The 20,694-nt window shown below is 30.1% G+C and overlaps 1 protein-coding gene across 7 annotated transcripts in view; it reads left to right on the forward strand.

Annotated features, from left to right (window-relative positions):
* Positions 1-20,694, forward strand: part of LOC106680284 (HEAT repeat-containing protein 5B) — a 145,623-nt gene that overhangs the window by 62,991 nt on the left and 61,938 nt on the right. For all 7 annotated transcript variants that reach the window (XM_014419865.3, XM_014419858.3, XM_014419864.3 and 4 more), the window contains one exon: positions 3,316-3,454. In XM_014419865.3, coding sequence (XP_014275351.1) covers positions 3,316-3,454 — 139 coding nt within the window. The remainder of the gene's footprint in view (positions 1-3,315; positions 3,455-20,694) is intronic.

Here is a 20,694-nt window from a genome sequence, read left to right on the forward strand (position 1 = left end):
AGTTGAGAGATAAGAGATCAAAATTGTTTAAAAAGAAACTAAACCACTCTCAAACAACTATAATAATAAAAAATAAATCTAAAGTAACTTATGTTCGGTTGGGTATTGTTGGCCACTTTCCAATTTTCTCCTTGTTCCAAGGATCCGTTTTATTTCAGAAATACTTTATCCAGGGTAACATTTATGAAATTTTCCTAAAACCCTGAGTTCTAGAAAATTTTATTTTAACAATTTATCAGTCTATAATTCACAATTTTATAATGGTGCTGTTTATCATGAGACATATTACTTTAAAATAATTATCGAATTGCTCCATTTTTTATTTTACGTTATGATTTTATGACCTTTGAATGCTAGCTTCAAATTTTTGAGAGAAAGTATGTCTTTGCTCAAGTTAAAAGTTATTTTTCAATTTGAAATGAAACTATTTCTGAAATGAATGTTATTCACATGGATATGATTACTTTAAGAGCTCTCTGAAAGTTGAGTTCCCATGTTCTCATCCAATTCAATGGAAACCACATAAAACCTATCAAATGTAGATATGTTGGAGTGAGCCCAGAGGATTTCGACAATAGGTTTGGAAAAGTAAGTGTCATGTTTTTAAAGTTGTGGAAGAAGACTGATCCGCTCTTCATACTCGAACTCAATTACGTTGCTGACGTCGAGTTAAAAAAAAAAAAAAGTTTTTACAAATTTCCTGCTAATGTTAAATACTGTTTACTCTCTCAGTGTTTATTAGTTATAATTGTTTTTAATCAGAATTTAGCTTAGGATGAAGACCTGAGGTTTTTTTGTTTTAAAGTATTATGTCAATTTGCAATGATTATTCAAGAATTCATTAAGATTTTGATTTTTTGATTTAAAAGTCGTACAGTACATTCTGTTAAATTTTCAATAAAATATTTTTGGTTCATTACATGCATTGCTTGATCGATGATAGTAAAGATTATCTCACAATTAAAAAATTTCTATGTGATTAAGTTCTATGGTTTTTAGAATATTGATCCTAGAAGCAGATGTTAGGGAGCTTAAAGACAAAATTTAAGAATAATGTGTCACTTTTTATTTTTTCAAAAATCATGTTCCTAGAAATACTGATTTTTTTAGTCTAATGAGAACCCATAAGCTATAATATAATGTTTTCATAATTAATCTTAATGGATACGTTAATATTATTGACGAAAATAGAATACATTTAATATTTTAGTACTATTTATTTAGTTACCCGAAACCCCGGGTTGAGTTCTGGCACTTACATACATACATTGGAGACTTACATAATCCCACAGTTTTTACGGTTTCAAATTTAATAATAATAAAATTAAGTATTTTGCTTACATAATTAATTAAATCTCATATAAGTTTTCTTTCTCACTTTTGTTTATGACTTTAATTTTAAATAATTTTCATTTTTTGCATATATTTATTTATTTATTTTTGGAAGTATATTATTTTCTTACCTTTTCATAATTTTAATATTTTTATACTGTTAAACTTATTATTATTATAATATTTACACTGTACATTTTCTTCCTTCCTTACTTATGTATCTATATTATCTTCTTATTTTTAAGTTATTCTATATTTACTTTTATTTATTATGGTTGTTATCTTGTTTTCGTTCATTGCCTTTACGAAATGTTGGCACTAATAAAATAACTTTAACTTATTTGTATTTTTCTCTAACCGCACCTCGAACATCTTCTCATATAATATTCTTCTCATATAATAAATACAAATTATTATAAGTATATCTTATCTGAAAATTTGGATAAATTTAATGGATTTAATATCGATTTTAAATGGTTCTATTTGATGTGTGCCTATATGTATTTAAGGATTTCTGAACCATAATAGCTGGTTCTAAAAATCCACCCATTACCCCTAATAATGCTAAAACTGTTCACTTATGTTTGAATAATAAAAAAAAAATTGTAAAATCAAGAAAATATCCTATAAATTTTATATTGTATTTTAAGGTTCCGCATGACTTCAATCTCATCAACCTTTTTAGCACCATCACAATTTACTTGGCGCTATAACCCAGTAAAAGTTCTATTGAGCTGGACGGTGTAAATTAATGAAAGGACAGAGTTTTATCAAAGAGTCCCTGAAAGTTAAGAGGGGCTGTAGGGAATGGGCCGTTAAAGTAAGGGATGAGGTAATAAAATAAAGGTGAATAGGGACTTAGAGCACTCGCCGCATAAAATATCCAAGTACTGTAGCCTTCGATGCCTCCTAGGTTCTTTTTGTCGATGGTCGGAGGCTCTGATGTCTGAATAGCCATACTCAAATTTATTTTTTAAATTGTAATGTTTATATTCTATTTATTTTTCCTATTTATTTTTTCGGTAGCTCAGGTAGTTGGGGTGCAGGTCTCTGCCACCTGGGAACTTTAGCGGCGCCGATTCGAATCCGGCCTGGGGCGTTGACTTTTTTCATTTACTGGTGGTCCCACAAAATGAAAAACTTGACCCCGCATCATGATTAGAATAGATTGATCTCTTGTAGATAACCCCTCGTCTCAATGTATCAGGAATTTATGCGAGTTTAAATTAATTTTTATTATATGGGAGTAATGTGATTAGATTGTAAATATATTAATCTTTTTTTTATATACTTTATTAAAAAAAAAAATTAAATTACATTAAAAAAGATCTTAATTTGGTCACCACTGCCATGTTTGTGGGAGAATTATCATGCATTTTTAATTTTAAAATAATTCACTAGAGGGCTTAAGTAAAAATATTTTATTTTCAATTAAAATAAATCTTAAACAAATATTGAATATTTATTTTAAAACAATTATTGTTAAAGCCTGCATTTTGATGATAATAAAAAGACTTATCGGACCCATGAGGTTGACACCCATACGTTGATATAACTTTTAGTGATACTTATTATGCTAAGCATATTTTATTCATTATTTATTTCTTATTGTAAGTCCTTCATTGGTATTCCTGTAAATCGCCATGCCCTTTATATCATGACCCTAGTTCGTAAGAGTGGCTTCTTTGTTCTCTCTCCCTCAGAGTCTTAAAAGGAGTTAGGAGTTGCCCTTTGAGGAAAACCCAGTTGTTGCTTTACTAACGTAGCGAATTTTGTCTGGAACGGTTTAATATAACTTGAAAGGAATTATTTATGGGTGACCTACATACCCTTAGGTAGCACCTATTGTGGTATATCACCCACTCGGTTCAGAGTTGGTTTTATTCTTGGAAATATAAATGATATTTCTCTCTATCCTCTATGAATATTTATATTTTTTAATCTTATTTATTTTTTTTTTAATTAAGAATTTTCTGTTCACAGGCAGGGTACCATGATGGACCTGAGCCATAGCCTCACTCTCAATGAAGAGGCTCTAGCTCAGATCCCGGAGCAGAAACGACCCGTCTTCATATTTGAGTGGCTGCGCTTTTTAGACAAAGTTCTCGTCGCAGCTCAGAAGGTAGGACATATTATATATATTAAACATATACAAAAGATAGATCTAGCCTACAAGGCTTAGATAAATGTTTATACCATTATCAGTTTATTCTCCTAACTTTTATTATAACTTGATTTAAAGTGCAGAAACATATTTTTAAAAATTCACTAATACGTATCTTTATTGAAATGTTGCGGTATAATTTCTTTCTAAAATTTTCAAGATACATTTTTGTTTTAGAAAAATTAAGATAATACTTTCACTTATGGAATTTAAATTATTACTATACATAGAATATATAGCAAGATCAAGTTCCCTTAGTTGAAGTAACATGTAATTCTTGCAAAAAAAAAAAAAAAAAAAAAAAAAAGCTCAGAAACAAAAAGACGTAAGAATCTGAAATCACATATTATAGGGGGCTATATGACAAATGTTACATCAAATTTTTCGTTAAAATCGATTTACTCATTTTTACGATTTTCGCGGAAACAACTCTTAACGATTTTGATGGATTGGTATAACTTATATCAATATTCAATTGTATGGAATTCAAAGTCAGCTAAGTCTTATTCTCATTGAAATAGTTTGCCGAATTCTCAAAATGACTTCCTCCAATGTTTCCTGTAATTTTGTTTATTTGAAATAATTTACCATCTCGCATTTTTACAAGTAGTGAAAAATGGATTTATAACAACTATAAAAACGATTGGAAGAAGATAGTTGACCGTATGAAGTAAATTGGAGGAATATAGTCCAGGTACCGGTCAATAAAGGTATTCAAATAGTAAAAGAAAACTATTTATTTTTAATCAACTTTACGCCCCACTTTGCAGGGCTTGGTCAGAGCTAAATAAGAAAACAAGATACCGACATTTTAAAATTAACAGAACATTAAAAATAAAAACATTTCAAAATAATTGTTAAGTTTATAAAGTATATTAAAAAAAATATTAATAATAACAATATGAGAAAATATTGGTAGACTGGAGACAAGTTGTTAATAAATATAACCAGGTGTGATATAAGTTCTACAATGTAGATCTAGACACATAAATTGTAGTAGACTACTCATTAAAACTAGTTCTAAATATGGTAGAATTAATTATTCTTGAGTATTATTAATATTTTATTATAATTTTATATATGGATACTTTATAAACTTAACAATTGTTTTGAAATGTTTTTTATTTTTAATGTTGTATTAATTCTAAAATGTTTGTATCATGTTTTCTTATTTAGCCCTTCAAAGTGGGGCGTAACGTTGATTAAAAATAAATATTTTTGTGATACTATTTGAATACCTTTATTGACCGCTACTCGGACTATCTTCCTCCAATATAAAAACGATTTGATTGTTAACTTAAGGAGATAAGTGGAAAAATTGTTTTCCTGGTGGAAAACACATTTTCTAAAATATAAGTAGTGATATAGGCTTAATATAAACCGTTGTAGAGCCAAAAATATTAGAAAAAATATATTTAATACATAAAGTCGTAAAAGGTAATGGAGAATGACCAAAATAATTTATTTTAATTTTATTTATTGATATTTACAACTGTACTTAAAATAAATCAAGTAAATTCGAAGTAGTATCATAATGGTACAAGCATATAGAGATTGTATACTAGACATAGCATATACTATTCATTGGTAGCACTCTAAAAACATTTTTACAATTTAAGGTCTCGAGGCTATCTTCTTTTCAGACGCCTCGGAGGATTGTCCGGAATGAAAGAGGAAGCAAGGCTAGAAACTGATGGGTTTGAGTGGTTAAGGAGTTTATAATGAAAGGATTGATATCTGGTCCGGGCTAGATCGGTTACATAAGGATCTTAATAAATGATTTTATTTGTGACAAAGTAAAGAGCATTAAGGATTTTGGATTGTAAGGATTGGATACGAGAGGAATTCCATGGTTTAGTGGAACACCAAAGCTCAACTCCGTATGTCCAGTTAGGCCTTATAATAGTTATGTAGATCAGTCTTTTGTAATGAAATGGAAGCATAGACCGTTTGTCTAGACTAGTAAGTGCTGTAATAGTCGAATTCGACAATCAGTTTCCTGTCTTATCAGTCTTGTGTGAGGATTCCAAGGTAGTCGTTTGTCCAGCTGTAGTCCAAGGTAGCGTATCCATTCTACAGGGGTAAGAGCAATGTCATTTAAGTATACTGTAGGGCAGTCTGCAGGTTTACGACGAAGGGTAAAGGTGATTTGATGGGATTTGTTGGAATTTATTTTAATCCTCCAATTACGACACCATTCTTCAAGGGCTGTGATATGGGATTGGAGAGTTTGGGATACAATTAAAGGTTTATTATTAACTGCGTGCACACATGTGTTATCGGCTTACGTGGTGAGGTGAGGATAGTGTGAGGTTTGGTTGGGATGTCAGCTGTATAGAAGGTGTAGAGGATGGGACCGAGGATACTACCTTGAGGAACACCAGCGGACTGAACGAAAATCCTATAAATGAAAGCTATGCTCTGGCGACTTTTAACCTGTTGGACAAATGTGCAGTGTGTTTTTCAGTTTCGCTAGTCTGATAAATGTTTCCATGTTACAATAATTATTAAATAGGTTTTTTGTTGTTTAATATTTATTCTATAATAATTATTAGAATGTTTAAGAATAAAATGTACATTTTAGGCAAACTATTTATTTCTATATTTTTTTCATGATATTCTATGTATGTATGTAAATGTTTATGTATAAATATGTAGTATACCTGCAACTAATTAGGTAGCGTACTATAAAAAAGAAAGCCAGCTACCACCGTGGTAAAAGGTTTCGTTTACATAGCTGTGGTTTAAAGAAAGCTCCATTAACCTCACGAAATTATGTCCTTTTTTTTAATTATTTAAAAAAACTTTGGCATTTAGTAGCATTATTAACTACCTCCGCTAACCCCAGAGACCAGTATCGACTAACTGCTCCTGCTCTGTACAGTTACTAACTCTCAACTAGAGCAAGGTCATCCCTGTTTGGTGTAATCAAACTCGGGAAGTCAGTTAAAATTAGTCATCCTCCAACATTCTTGCTCAGACTTCAATATTAGCTTATGATTCTCTTCGTCATATCCGATTGTATTAGGTACTGAAATGTTAGGATTTTTTTTTTTACATTTCTAAAATTTTTTTTTAATAACTTTATTGAAATTTACAACTGTATATTACATAATACATTTAGTAAATATAGTCTTAGTTAAAATGGAGTGTTACAGGCGTGTAGAGCAACTACCCTCTGGTAGCAATTTAATGACATTTTATATTAGCTGGTCTCGTGGCCATCTTCTTTTCAGGCGCCTCGGAGGATTGTCAGGAATGGAAGAGGATGCAAGGCTAGAAACTAGGGGGTTTATGAGGTTAGAGAGTTTATAATGGAAGGAGTGATATCTGGTTCGGGCTAGATCGGTTACATAGGGAACATTAAGGTCTTTATGTGTGATTTTATTTGTGACAAAGTAAGGAGCACTTCTAAAACATAAAACTTTTTTTCATTGATGGCTATAGACAGATTGTCATAAGGCTATAATTGATACATTGTACATTGTAAGTTGCAATTTTTAATAATTTAAAAAAAAAAAATTGGGAATTTTAACTACCAACACTAGTAGAGACCATCTATGTATTTTTTTGTTCTGGAGTGATTTAACACGTATATTTAATTTTTTTTACTATTGATGAGAGATGTACTGTATCATTGCTGTAATTAAGTGAGCTTATCTTTTTCTGTTCGTAAACGTTGGTCGGTTAGTCATTAGCTGATATATTTTTTTTTTTTCGAAATCTTTCAATAATAATAGAATTTTCAATTTTATTGTTATTTTCCTTAGCTGGATTTTAAATACTATTAGAAAGTCGTTCCCCTGGTTTTATAGATGCTTAATGTTGTTAAGTTATATAGTCGTTAAAGATGTCACACAAAAATCATCACTGTAATCATATATTAACAGGTTTGTTCAGATGTAAGATTGCAAAATTGGCCCACAAAATGTTATTGTGCTAAAAATATTTAGTTTAGGTTTGTGCTTATTGGATTCACATTTGTTCTAGCAACTTGCGAAGGAGTTTTGAGTTCGAATAATACGAACATATGAGACAGGAGTAATATATCTTATGTCTGGCTTGGGAAGAATCTCTCTTACAAGTCTGAACTTATTGTTTTTCTTGATATAGTTTTCCCATCTCTCTACTGTATGTTCTTTTCTTTAGTAATAATATATGGCAGGGCCCCTGTCTATGTTTTCTTATCAGAAGTAAACTTTATGTTGTAACGTGTAGCGTATATGTGATTATGTTTTTATTATTCCTTACTAAATTTATATTATTGAGAATTAAATCCGTATGGCTACAACCCATGAAGGGTTAGATGCGCAATAATTTGCAAGGAAGTACTGTTACTAGACCAACGGTTATGTAATGAGGTGATTTAGTCGACCACAGCCGGATTCGAACCCGGGTCCTTGAAATTTGTAATACAGTGCCTTAGCAATGACCTACCCACTCCTACTTTCTAAATTTATGCATAGATTTTAAATTCTAGAAATAAATTTTATGAAAAAAATAGTATTTGAAAAAAAGCTTTAAGAGGGTAAAGTAATAGACTTTTTTGTTACATGGTAACATTTTAGTCCATACATTGGTGCTTCCTCAACGCTAAAATTGATTGAGACGTCACCTTAGCAAATCTTGAGTTTGTAGAGGGCCCGGTTGAATTTTGGAATGAAAACTTGTCCTTTCCCGTCTGGTTAAAATAGATTGGTTATCTATGGCATAGTCCTTTTATATGTCTGAAATGACAAGTGAAAAAATACTAGAAAATGGTTGAAACATATCTAGTGTTTTACACGCTGTAGATTTCTATAAGAATATAAGTATGTATATTAGGGGTATTCATGATCTTTAGTTTAACACGTTAAAGCGTGTTAAATGGAAAAAGTTATGTAATGTAATAAAAATATTGCCTTCTTTCACCATGTTAAAACGATATAACATATAACATGGTTGAGAGTCTGTTAATAGGTCTGCTAAATGGAGAATGACATCATGCAACAGACCAGTTTGTGTTTTGATTGTATTAGTATTATTTATTAGTTTTTAAACAAGACAATCAGTAGTCCACCTTTCACATAACTCTACTTTTCACTCACTTTAGGCATGCTGTAAGTTACTGTAATCCAAACTTAGAAGTAAACAATCACAAGAAGTTTTGGAAAGAAAGGTTAGAAAACAAGTTGCTCATAAAATCCGCTAGAAGCTCTAATTCATAATGAATAAATTCATTCAACATAACTTTAAATAGCGCAGCTCACAATCCTATACTTATAACATTTAACATGGTAAAATAGTTTACATTTAACACTAAATCATGAATTGTCCAGACTTCAAAGAGTTTAAAACATAACCTATGCCAGCTACTTTTACCGCGCTATATATTCCATAACATTTCAATTGATTTTGATGCAATAAAAAATAATAATAGCTATAAATTTGTTGAGGCTTACATTAGGGTTTGTTTACTCGTCTCAGTGAGGGATAAGTTGAGATAGACAAACATAGACCGTGAAAGGGTTCTCGGAAGCTATCTATCCTTGTTCGGGGAACCGACTCGAGTCTGAGGCGTGAGATATCTTAGCTCCGTCCTCCGTAGGCGATAAATCTACTCCCACCTCTCCTACATACTTACCTTCCTCCTTCTACCTTAATTCGATTCCTGCTCTATCTTCAATCTTGTACTTTTTCATCTCTAGCTGACTCAGATATTCTCTTATCGCCCAATCTAGTAGCAATATGAAAAAAAAAAGATTACCTTGTTTATTTAGCTGATGTTTCAATCCAAACTGATATTTTTTCCGAAATACAAGTTTGAGAAAGTTCAGCATTTGTATAGAGAATTTTTTCATTAGCTATAAACCTCATGAAGAATTTCAGTTCTATAAATTGGACTTTTTAGTGCAAGAGCCCATGAAGAGTGAAAAACCAGTTATTTCACCCCAATTAATTTAATGAACACTATGTTTGATTACTAATCAAAATTGATGAGTCTTCTAAGTATGTCTAGAAGGAATACAAAATGGTGGCTATTTCAAAACGTTAAAAAAAAAAATTCATTCGGAGCTGCTTATCTTTAAAACTACCTTCAACACTATAAAACTTAATTCTACATCATTTAAAGTAGAGTAAATTTGCTTCAAATATGACCCCTAATAGAGTTATTGACGCTCAATATTTCCCGAGGTAGTTTTTTATTAAGCAACATCTCGTAACGAAAAAGCAGTAGTTAGTAGACTTAATTTTGAGAAAGCTATGACTCTGGAACCATTAGACGTACAGATGTCTGCGATCGCTCGCATTAAAGCTAGTTTAATATACTATAAAGTAGATTTTTTGGGGGGTAGTAGTTATTAAATATGATATTTGCATATAAATATGAATTTTGCTTTTAAAATATCGCCTGAACAACGTTAAATCAATCTATTTCAGCAAATATTATGAAAAAAGGAGATAAAAAAGGTAATCCTTCCCGACTGGACCCGCCCCACTAACGGCGACGGTCCTATTTCAGTTTTGAAATATTTGCTTAAAACGGGAAGTCTCCTTTAGCAATATTTTAAAAGCGTTTGAAATTGAAAAATGGCGTGAATGTACTTCTAGTACATTAAACTAGTTTAAATTTCAGTTCAAACAGGCTTGTTACGTCAAATGGTTCCTGACAATTAATTTTTCATAAAAAGTAGAAAAACAACGAGAAATCAACATTTTGTGAATTTATTTTGTATATACAGATATCATAAAACCTACAACATCTACTAAACGTTATTAACTGCTTTATAGTACATATTACTATTTTTAATTTGAATGCCGGCTGGCATTTTTACGTCTTATGATCCCTAAGGTATATTTTTTCATAAATCAAAGATTTTGTCTGAACAACTAGAAATCAACATTTTTAAAATTTATTTTGACAAATGTAATAAAACTAGTCTAGTACTCCTACGAAAATAAATGTTATAAACTACTCTATAGCTCATTGAGTTCATGCTAGTTAGCTTTACTTTGAATGATAAAAAAACATTTGTACATCTAATGCGGTAGCAGCGTGGCAACGCACTAGTCTTCCAACCCAATGGTTGTCAGATCGAGTCCCAGTCCCACTCAGGCTTTTTTCGAGCATAAAATAATTCCAAACTCACTCACCACCTCCCCGTGGGCATGTGTGAGGTCCGTTATTCAATGGGTGGCACTCACAAAAAATAGGCTTGGGAGTGACGAACCATCCCTACGAAAAAACCACGTCAAGAAACGCGCAATGCATCACGGGAGGACTTAGACTTTGATTAATAAAATAAATACTGTTTGATGTTTACCGTTTTAGGTACCGTATAAGTTTCAACGTCTTAGGTATGGCAATTGATTGTTTGATATAAAATTAAAGAAAAATAATGAATATATTGCACCTTAAAATAATTTATATTTGCTGCAGATGTGTAGAATACTGGTTACATGTTTTTGTAGTGTTTTTAAGAGAATTATTATTTTAATAATAATTTTCCCTGATACGATTTATATTTTTTCCCTTTTGTATTTCAATTTTTATTTTTCTGCCATGTTTTGCTTTAATGGAGTATAATATTTACATTATTGCGTTACACTTTATGTAGTTTATAAATTGTATGGTTTTACTTTCCATATTTACTTTTGGTATAATTGATATCTCGTGTTCAATGTTATATTTATCTTTTATTTTATTAATTTTTATTCATAATTTTTGTCTTTACATTTATATTATTTGTGACTTTACGTACCACGATGAAGGCCTGTAAAGTGGGCAAAAACGCTAAAAAACATTTAATCATATTTGGCTATCGTATGATATGTTTATTTAACTTCAGATAATAAAGTACTTACAGTTTCGCATTGCCGTGGCCCAATATAGGAACAACTTAGGTCGATTTGTTTCTATTGTAAAATTGATTGTGTGATTATTTAAGAAATTAATTTTGTAAAAAGATTAAAACATTGTTTAAGGCACTTAATTGTTGTTTTAATAAATCTAAAAAAAAAATCGACAAAGTTGTTCTCTATTTCATTAATTTCATCCATTTAATATTTCATTAAAAAAATTAATCACCTTATTATAAGGAATTGTATTGTTTAATTAGTGAATATTAAATTCAGATTTCTGAACAATTTACAATGTTCTCGTGGTTAATTTCATGTTATTGTTTTTATTATTAACGGATCAGCTTTTGTTGCTTAGTGTAGAAATGAGTACTTGACTCAACGTACATTGTACAGACTACACCTGGAGAATATAATATGTACACGATGCTTCCCCACTCACAGCAAATCCCAGCACCTACCTTAAAATATCCTGGTAATGAAAGGATCTCAGTTCCGATTGTATACTTATGTATTCATGTTGACTGTATGTATGGTATTTGTTTCAGTGACAATAGGAGGTTGAGAAAAAATATATATGGAAACTAATAATGTTATTACTCTTAATGAAGGGTACGAAAAAAAAAAAATTAAAATCTGAGAAGACACAGTAAAGTATATAATACATTTCGGGTATTATATATGTATGAATTACTAATTTTATTTTAATGAAGGGTACGAAAAAAATTAAAATCTTGTACCAGCAGAAAGGTCCCTTCTCGTTCCATTAATTCTATGGCGTAGCCATATGTCATTGCTAGACTATACCACCTTAACTGGACTGCCATCAACACCTTATATTGCCACAAGGCAATCAACGGAAGAAGACACACTAAAATAGATATAATAAATTTTATGTATGAACTACCAATTTTATTATTCTTAATGAAGGGTAAGAAAAAAATAAATACATAAATAAAATATTTTACTGCCGATAGTGACGGAATTAATATCGTAGGGGCACATAAAACTCTTTGATAGCCTCTAACACTGCACTAACCCACTTTTTCAGACATTAACACCAACAGGACGCCCACAAAGGTGGCAAACACTCATAAACAGTCTCAGTCTGAGACTTAACTTACCACCACGAAACCTCGTGAGCCCCGTTTAGACAGCAGACTTAATCGACTTTTCCAATTTCCAGGCGTTTTTTTCCCCTTTTCTGATTCCTCTCTTTAATGCATTTCAAATGCAGTAATAGAGATTCCATCCATTCTTGTTACCCACCCCCATTTATCAAACCTTATACTTCCATAGGGCTTCGAAAAAAAAAAATTGAAATTATTTCTTACAGACTTTTAAAAAGTTGATATTGGTAGTTCTTGAATATCCCTTATTAAAAATATGAGAATATTCAATCTTATACTATACATTAAGAGAAATATTTCTAACTAAGGTATACGGTTATAAGCTTACATTAAAAGTACTCTAAAGAAAAGTTTTACATTACGTTTACGGAAAGTAAAATTAATAACAAAAAATAATGATATTGGTACACTTAAATAAAACAAACAATTGTCTTCTAATAGTAAAAAGAAACAAGTTAATTTGAAAAAGGGAAGAGAGAAAAAAAATAACAATAATAATAATAATGAATAAATAAAGTGAATAATAATAATAATAAGTAAATATAGGTAGTGTGACTAAGAATTAATTTTATATTTATTAAAAATTTATAAAAGAATGTCCTGCAGCAGTCTGGGCTTCAGTCTTAGGGTTGAGGTTGGGTTTCCCAGGTTGTAGATCACTGCTCCTTTAACTGTCGACAACTGAGAGTGGAACTTCATGAACCGTTTTTTTGATATAATCCTCTAATGACTCCATTTGTAATTCGGGATGCAATTGGCTATTTCTTATGAACCAAAGAGCATTAGCTGCCGACTTCACAGCCGTACATCAGCAGTGGCCTGAGGATCGTTTTAAATATAAGAACAGTTGTTTCTGGTTTTAGGTTAGAATTTCTGTTTAGGACACGATATAGCATTGCTAACCTGGCATAAGTTTGAGTTAGTTTGATGTTGATATGGTGATTATAGGTAAGGCAGCGATCTAGGTGAATTCCTAGGTATCTTACTGTTTCACTGGCAGGATTCCATTTCACATTTTTAGCTTTGAGGATTAGATCCGGTGGATCTGGTGGGCGTCGAAGAGTAAAAACATATGAGTTGCATTTTTCAATGTTCAATCTAATCATCCATTTTGTGAAATATTGTTCTAAATCATTAAGGTGACTTTGCAAAGTGTTTCTAGCTATTATTATGTCATCATGTCGAGAGAACACAGCTGTATCATCAGCGAACATAGCTATGGAGGTATGTTTTTATTACTAGAGACATTTATTAAAAATTTGAATATAGTGTGAGTTATATGTCATGATATATCTATCTCCCTGCCCCGTTGAGATTTGATTTAATACTCCTCTAAAAGAAGTAATCTTGTTAGTTACGAACCCTAATAAAACTTGGCTCGGATTCAGATTTGCGCGTATTACTCAGCAATTCATTCAACCCTTCATAAAAAATTGCTGTGGCTCGAGTTCGGCCCCCTCTTGCCTTCCACTTTCGGGCAGTCCTACTTCAGCGAAACACAAATTACTTCTTAATTGGAGTTGAAGAGGTAGGATTTTTTAAATTAGTTCTTGCCTTTTAATTTATTGCTTTATATTCGTCTCTTCTCGTTTATTACCTACCAGTATCCACGTACATTTTAAAATTTGTCTTGGAATACTTTTTATTTGAAATTCATGTTTTCACACATGACATCTTAGTTATTTTTAATATCTAAATTTAACTCAATCGAAAAAAATATTGGAAGCAGTTGACCCTTTATTTTTTTTTTTTACTAAATAGTTTAAAAAAAATAAAAATGATGGTTTTAAAACATTTGACTTTGCCATTTATTTTATTTTATTTTATTTTTTTATTTATTTATTTAATGTAATTTACAACCGTACAAAATAATACAATAAGTAAATATGTTGTATATTTCATATAAACTTGAAAATCTTGGGAAGGAACCACCCATTGGTGGTACTTCAAACATTAATTTAAATTAGAAGGTCCCGTGGCCATCTTCTTTTCTGACGCCTCGGAGGATTATCAGGGATTGTTAAGGATGAAAGATTAATAATAAGGATTTTGGATTGTAAGGATTGGATGCGGGAGGAATTTGATGGTTTGGTGGAGCCCCAGAGCTCAATTCCATATGTCCAAATTGGTCTGATTATCGTAGTGTATACTAATTTTCTGTAGAGAATGAGAAGTTTAGACCGTTTGTCAAGTAAGTGTTGTAGCAATCGGAATCTACGAGCAGTTTCTCGTCGTTTCAGTCTTGTGTGTGGATTCCAAGTAAGTCTCTCGTCAAGATAGAGTACTAAGTATCGAATCTGGCCATTTAATTTAATTTATTGGAAGGATTTAAATCCTTAATAGAAAATTTTGCTTTTTTCCTGATTATTATAATCGGCCATTTGATCAGTTTTAAGCCTTTTTTAAGTTTAATGAACTTTATTCCATGCTCTGCTTTTGTTTTTTCAAAAGCTACATCACGACCATAATTCCAAGTCCTCCCAGCTACGTTTTTTAAAAATGAGGTTTTAACAATTTTACATAGGTCATAATCGGAATAAAAACAATTTAAAATAACTTCTTCAACTCTTTATTTTGACACCTTGAAGAAATCGTAAGATATTTTCTTTTGTCATTTCGTTATTTTGTTTTACTGGTCCTTTGATTTTAGTAAAATTAGTCATTTAGTTTTATTCACTGATTGATTTTTTATCTTGTTGCATTCTCTCCTTTATCAATCATAGCTTATTATAGACTCCTAACTACATCTTTTCTTAAGTTAGGTTTTGAGTATATATATATTAAAGTTTGATGCGTTTATTATTTATCTGTTGGTTCTTAAAATTTCAAACAGGTAATAAATGCATTGAACTTTAAGTTAAGATAATACAAAAATACATTAGTTTGAAATTAGGGTCCGGGTATTCAATTTTTTTTTCTTATCGGTTCTTTAATTACGAGTTTAAAATGGAATTTTATAGTTTTTCAATATATTCTCATTAATTCTTCCATCTAAGTAGATTGTGTTGGGAAATTTGGAAGATAAATGCTCTAGTTTCAGATTAATACTGAAATAAATCTGGACATATTGACAGATCCTTGACACATTTTAGATTCTACAGAAAAGAAATTTTCAAAAATCACATATGGGTCACCAACATAACACTACAAGCCTGTGGACCAGCAAGCCTCAAATTGACCAAGTGCGGTCCACTTCAACTCCAGACTTGGTACTAAAGGGGCGGTTCCACTCGGAAAATATTTGAGAATTATTTTTCAATAGTTCAATGGTTGGGGACTACTGCATTGCGCGATTACACACACCAAATTTCAACTGTTCAACGGACTTACTAAACAAAGTTTCATAAATTTCTAGTTCACCACAATAGACTCCTTCAAGACAGAACCAGGAAAAATATATTGAAGAACATTCTAGGAAAACTGAAATAGTGCTGGATTTGAGACCTTCAGTAACCAGAAACAGGTCCGAAGATAGAGTCCCTTAGTAATAGTATTTTTTTTTTTTTTTTGTGAGCGCATCCTTTGGTTACCACTGTGTACTAACAATTATAAATTTGGCAATACAAAGTATAAAAAGGCAAATAGACTACTAGAGAATATGTTGAAACATTGGAAAATGGAAAATTAATTTTATAAGAAGTAATAGAAAAAAAAAAAAAATATCAAAGGACGCAGTTATATGAGATTTGAAGAAATTTTTTCGTTCAACTCCTGGTATGTATGTAACCTATGTTATGAGTATCGTAGTTTGAATAAAACAATCTCAATATCCATGAATCAGATAATATTTTAGAAAGTAAAAATTATATAATAAAGTATATGTATTTTTTTTTTTAATGAACCAGATTATGTTTAAAATTTAGTCCCCTCTAAAAGGAGTTAGAAAAACCGTGGACGCATCAGATGAAAGTGTGATCTGCCTCTGGCTCAGTCATTCCACTTTCCAATTATTACGTCACGGAGATAAACGCCCTGTCAACCATACCAAGCCTATCAGCCGATACTAATGGTACACCATAGTTAGCACCTTACCAGCAGGCTAATGGTATACCAGTCTACCAAATTACAAAATGTGTGGTATTAATTCAGTCACTTCACCAGGAATATCGAATATCTATAGTTTGATCATTTTATAAATCTATTATTATATTTTAAATCTATCTATTATGTAAGAATGTTTTTAGTGATCTTATATTACATATAAAATGGAATAATAAAAATTGATTTTATCTTATAGAAAGCATTTTGCGTGAATTTTAAATTATTTTTTATAATATTAATGTGGGGGTTGGTCAGCCGTCGGCGGATAGGGGTACTCCCCACGTAAAAAATACAGAAAAAAAAAAAGTTACTGTGAAATATGGTATCGTTCATAATTCCCGTTAACTTTTGAACTTTTTTTTTGTTCAAATTTTATAGGTTTCGTTACTGTAATAGTATAGTTCCCACCCAAAAAACAAATAAAATTAGTTCAATTAATTAAAAAAATAATATATATCCTATAAAATTTTGTTTGGATGGCGCTGTATTGAAGTATTGTTTTTTTATTTTTGATAACGAATTATTGAATCAATCATATTCGAAATATTAAACATTTTACTCAAAACTGTCCTAAGACATTATATATGAGTTAAACGTATAACAAATAGTGAAGGTTATTATATTTTAATGGATGAATGAATTCTGCTAATTATGTATGTAGTTAATAGGAAAAAAAAAAGTTTTTATTCAGTTAAACTCTTTAACTGAGAAAATAACTTCATTGGAGATGTGTTGCTTCTCAGACGACTTAAGTAATGTGGGGTTAACATGCATAAAATAGTTAGGAATTGGGTTATAAGAACAACAAATTTATTAAATCAAATATACATATTTTTTTTTTACATTGAATATAGGAGGTATAGTGTTAAAAATTACTTACTATCTACTAATTATTATTTTTCAATGTCATATTTCATTTTCATGCTTATGAGATATATTTTTTTTAAAATGTTTATTAGTACACAATAAACATTTAAAGCTTTGCTTAAACACAGATTTTAGAAAATTCTTGAACCCCGTTATTTGTTTTGTTTTTTCATGTTAAAGCTGAATTCTGTGAGTCTGTTAATGAAATATTTTTTTGTTACACTATGGTTGAAATTTTTGTTATAATAGCAGTTCCATGAAACTCGAAATGCTATTTTTGTTTTTTGTTTTTTTTTTTATAATGTTTCTTGCTCGAGTATCAGTTGACACTACATTATTTTTTTAGGATTGCTGCCACTATGATTTTAGTTTTTTCATACTCCACGAGTTCTAATTGAAATTTTTCATCAACCATGAGTTATGCATATTATTCCACTATATAAAAATCATGTTTGTTTTCTGAATTTTTTTAGTAAACTTAAATTCACATTTTATGCTAGTGTATTTCAAAAGGCTGAAAATCTAAACATTTCGTAGCTATAATGCTTTTCATTTGAAGATGTAGCGTTTGTGATGCTTATCCTAACTAAAAAGCTAGGGCGTTAGACCAAGATTTTAAAAGAAAAAAAAGGATATAAGATGTTTTTTAAATGGAGTATTCAATTATTATTGAAACAATAGGTAATGGCTAAGAAATTTTATTGAATATTAGTTTCCTGAGAAGTTCGAAACAATGTGCAGTATATTATATAACATTTATTTTAATTTTCTTATTTTTATATAGTTTTTATTATTATATCATTTTGTATGATATTTTAGAATGAATAAATTAGCCTATTAGTGGGCTTAACTTCTGTTGGTAGACTCGTAAATAAATAATATTGTTTTATATTTTTTTTATTATTGTAATTTATATGGGTACATACCCTTTATGAGTTCATTCGCGACTAGAATATCTATTCCCGATCTAAATAAAATTATTTTATTTGAAAATGCTATTCTGTAGCATGTGCCCATGGAATATATGTTTATCTCAGTATAAATAAGTTTTCTTCTCACTACAGTACACAGTATACATGTCCTATAATTGGAAAGCCTCTTCGGCCCCACTTCCCTAAAAGGTCCTAAGTACCTTTGCTGTCCGCGTGTCCATAAACAGACTTAATGGGCTCTATTTCTCTCACTCATTCCCACTACTCTAAAGAACTGAAGCTTTCTAGACAGAATAGGGCGGTTTTGTTGTTCATGCTTTCGTTTTATTGGTAATGAAAGTAGGATTTATGAATTAGACTATATTCAGTTTTAAAATATTAATTTTCAGGATTTACTTTTAAGCCGGGTTAGTAGTAATAATTTTTTTATTAGCATCTGATATAGTCTATAGACATACAAAGAGGGTTGTCCCAGTAAATAATAAAAAATATTTGTAGTAAATAAGAAAAACAAACAATAATAAATAAATTAAGAAGAACAAGAAAATAAGGAAAATATAAGAGGAAAAATCAACAATAAAAATATATATCTATCCCCATGCCCTACTTGGGCGACGTAACAACATTAAGCCTCAAAGCAACAAATTATAAGAAAAATAATGTTCTAGAGATATAAACTATTTTTTTTTTTATTGAAGTAAATTTCTTGATCTAATATATCATTACAATTTAAATTGATCATTAATTTTAGTTTAAATAAATTCATAGTACAAAAAAAGATATTACTTAATCATTTTTTATTAACAAGTTTCTTAAGGCTTTTTAAATATTTTGTCATATATCTACTACATTTAATTTTCGACTGTAGAATGGAATAGTAGTTTAGTAGTTTTTAACTGTTATTCAGTTTATAAAATAATCGTATGAAATCTAGGTAGGAGGATAAATATTGTGTAATTCATAAAATGGGAATAAGGTCAATATCTTTTATAGTTATTTTGATCTACTCTAATATACAAACGTTTTGGTGGAATGGAACCATTGCAGTTTCAAAATTTCTACGGCATTTCGGCCATTTTTACTACTTTTTCCACCATCCCTAAAAATAACTGCTTCTTCTTTTTCAAATTTAATTTTTTTTATAAAAATGTTTGAAGTTATTTCTAATTTTTGACTGCTCTGTCCGCTTGCATTCCATCGCGTTCAAACTATTATTTCGTTCAACTGCTAACCTCGACTGCAACCCTAACTGGAGATAGACCGGTTGTTATTGTGCAATCTATTATTTTTAAGTGAGTTCATTCAATTGCTAACTATTTTTTTATTTATTTATTTGATACCAGGTCAGCCTGTTGGGCCCTTACATGGTTAATGTAAGAATTACATTTTTTCAAACAATTGGTCGGGATATAGTCTCATACAAAAGACACCTCTAACAATATACAATGTTATAAATTAAAAAAAATTAAGATAAAATAAATAGATTAAAATAATAATTCTTAATAAAAGATAAAAGTAAAAATAATAACAAAAACAATGTTATTTATGGATTTAACAAAATAAATTATTGACTTGTAATGGAATGTCTAACTACTATTGTATTAAAAAAAAATCTTATTTTATCATATCATGGTTTTTTACTCACCAGTTCATGTTATTTTTCAGGATCATATTTAATTTAGAAAACATCTATATGGGCATGAATATGTAATTAATCTGTGATACTTCGTAAGTCCGACAAAATTCTAAATACGATTTTTAGACAATTTAAATACATCACTCGAAAAATATCTTGTAAATCTGAAGAAAATATATAGGTATCCTATAAAACATCTTTGATATGACAAGTTTAACATGTTAAAATGGTGCAAGGACTTCTTTTTTATATACAGTTAAAAAATTGTATTCTGATTTTTTTTTTTACTTAGGAGTTATCAGAATTTAATGTTATTGTTCGTAGTATTGTGTAATTTTTTCCTTAGAAAACTTTTTTCTCTATAATCTTAATATTTTTCCATGTATCATCTCAAACCATAAACATTCAATCTAGACAAGTCTATAGAATCCATGAAAATTCGTGGTGTTTTTTTTTTAAATAGAAGTAAATAATAAGGGAGTTCTAATCAATGAAAATTCAGTTTTTGTTTAAAAAAATTGGTATCCTGGTTATCCCATTGAATATTTTCAGCAGTATTTATTCATGATTTTACAAATGTACATTTTTGTTTTCCCGTTCTTTTTGGATAAGTTTTGAAAACAATCAACCTCACAGCACCCCCCTTCCTTTTTTTATATTGAATTCGTTTATTATTACCTATAATCTTGAATTCGTTTATTATTACCTATAATCTTGAATTCGTTTATTATTACCTATAATCTTGAATTCGTT

The sequence above is a fragment of the Halyomorpha halys genome, unplaced genomic scaffold, assembly GCF_000696795.3.
Source record: "Halyomorpha halys isolate HHAL.00 unplaced genomic scaffold, Hhal_1.1 Scaffold252.1, whole genome shotgun sequence".
Taxonomy (NCBI): domain Eukaryota; kingdom Metazoa; phylum Arthropoda; class Insecta; order Hemiptera; family Pentatomidae; genus Halyomorpha; species Halyomorpha halys.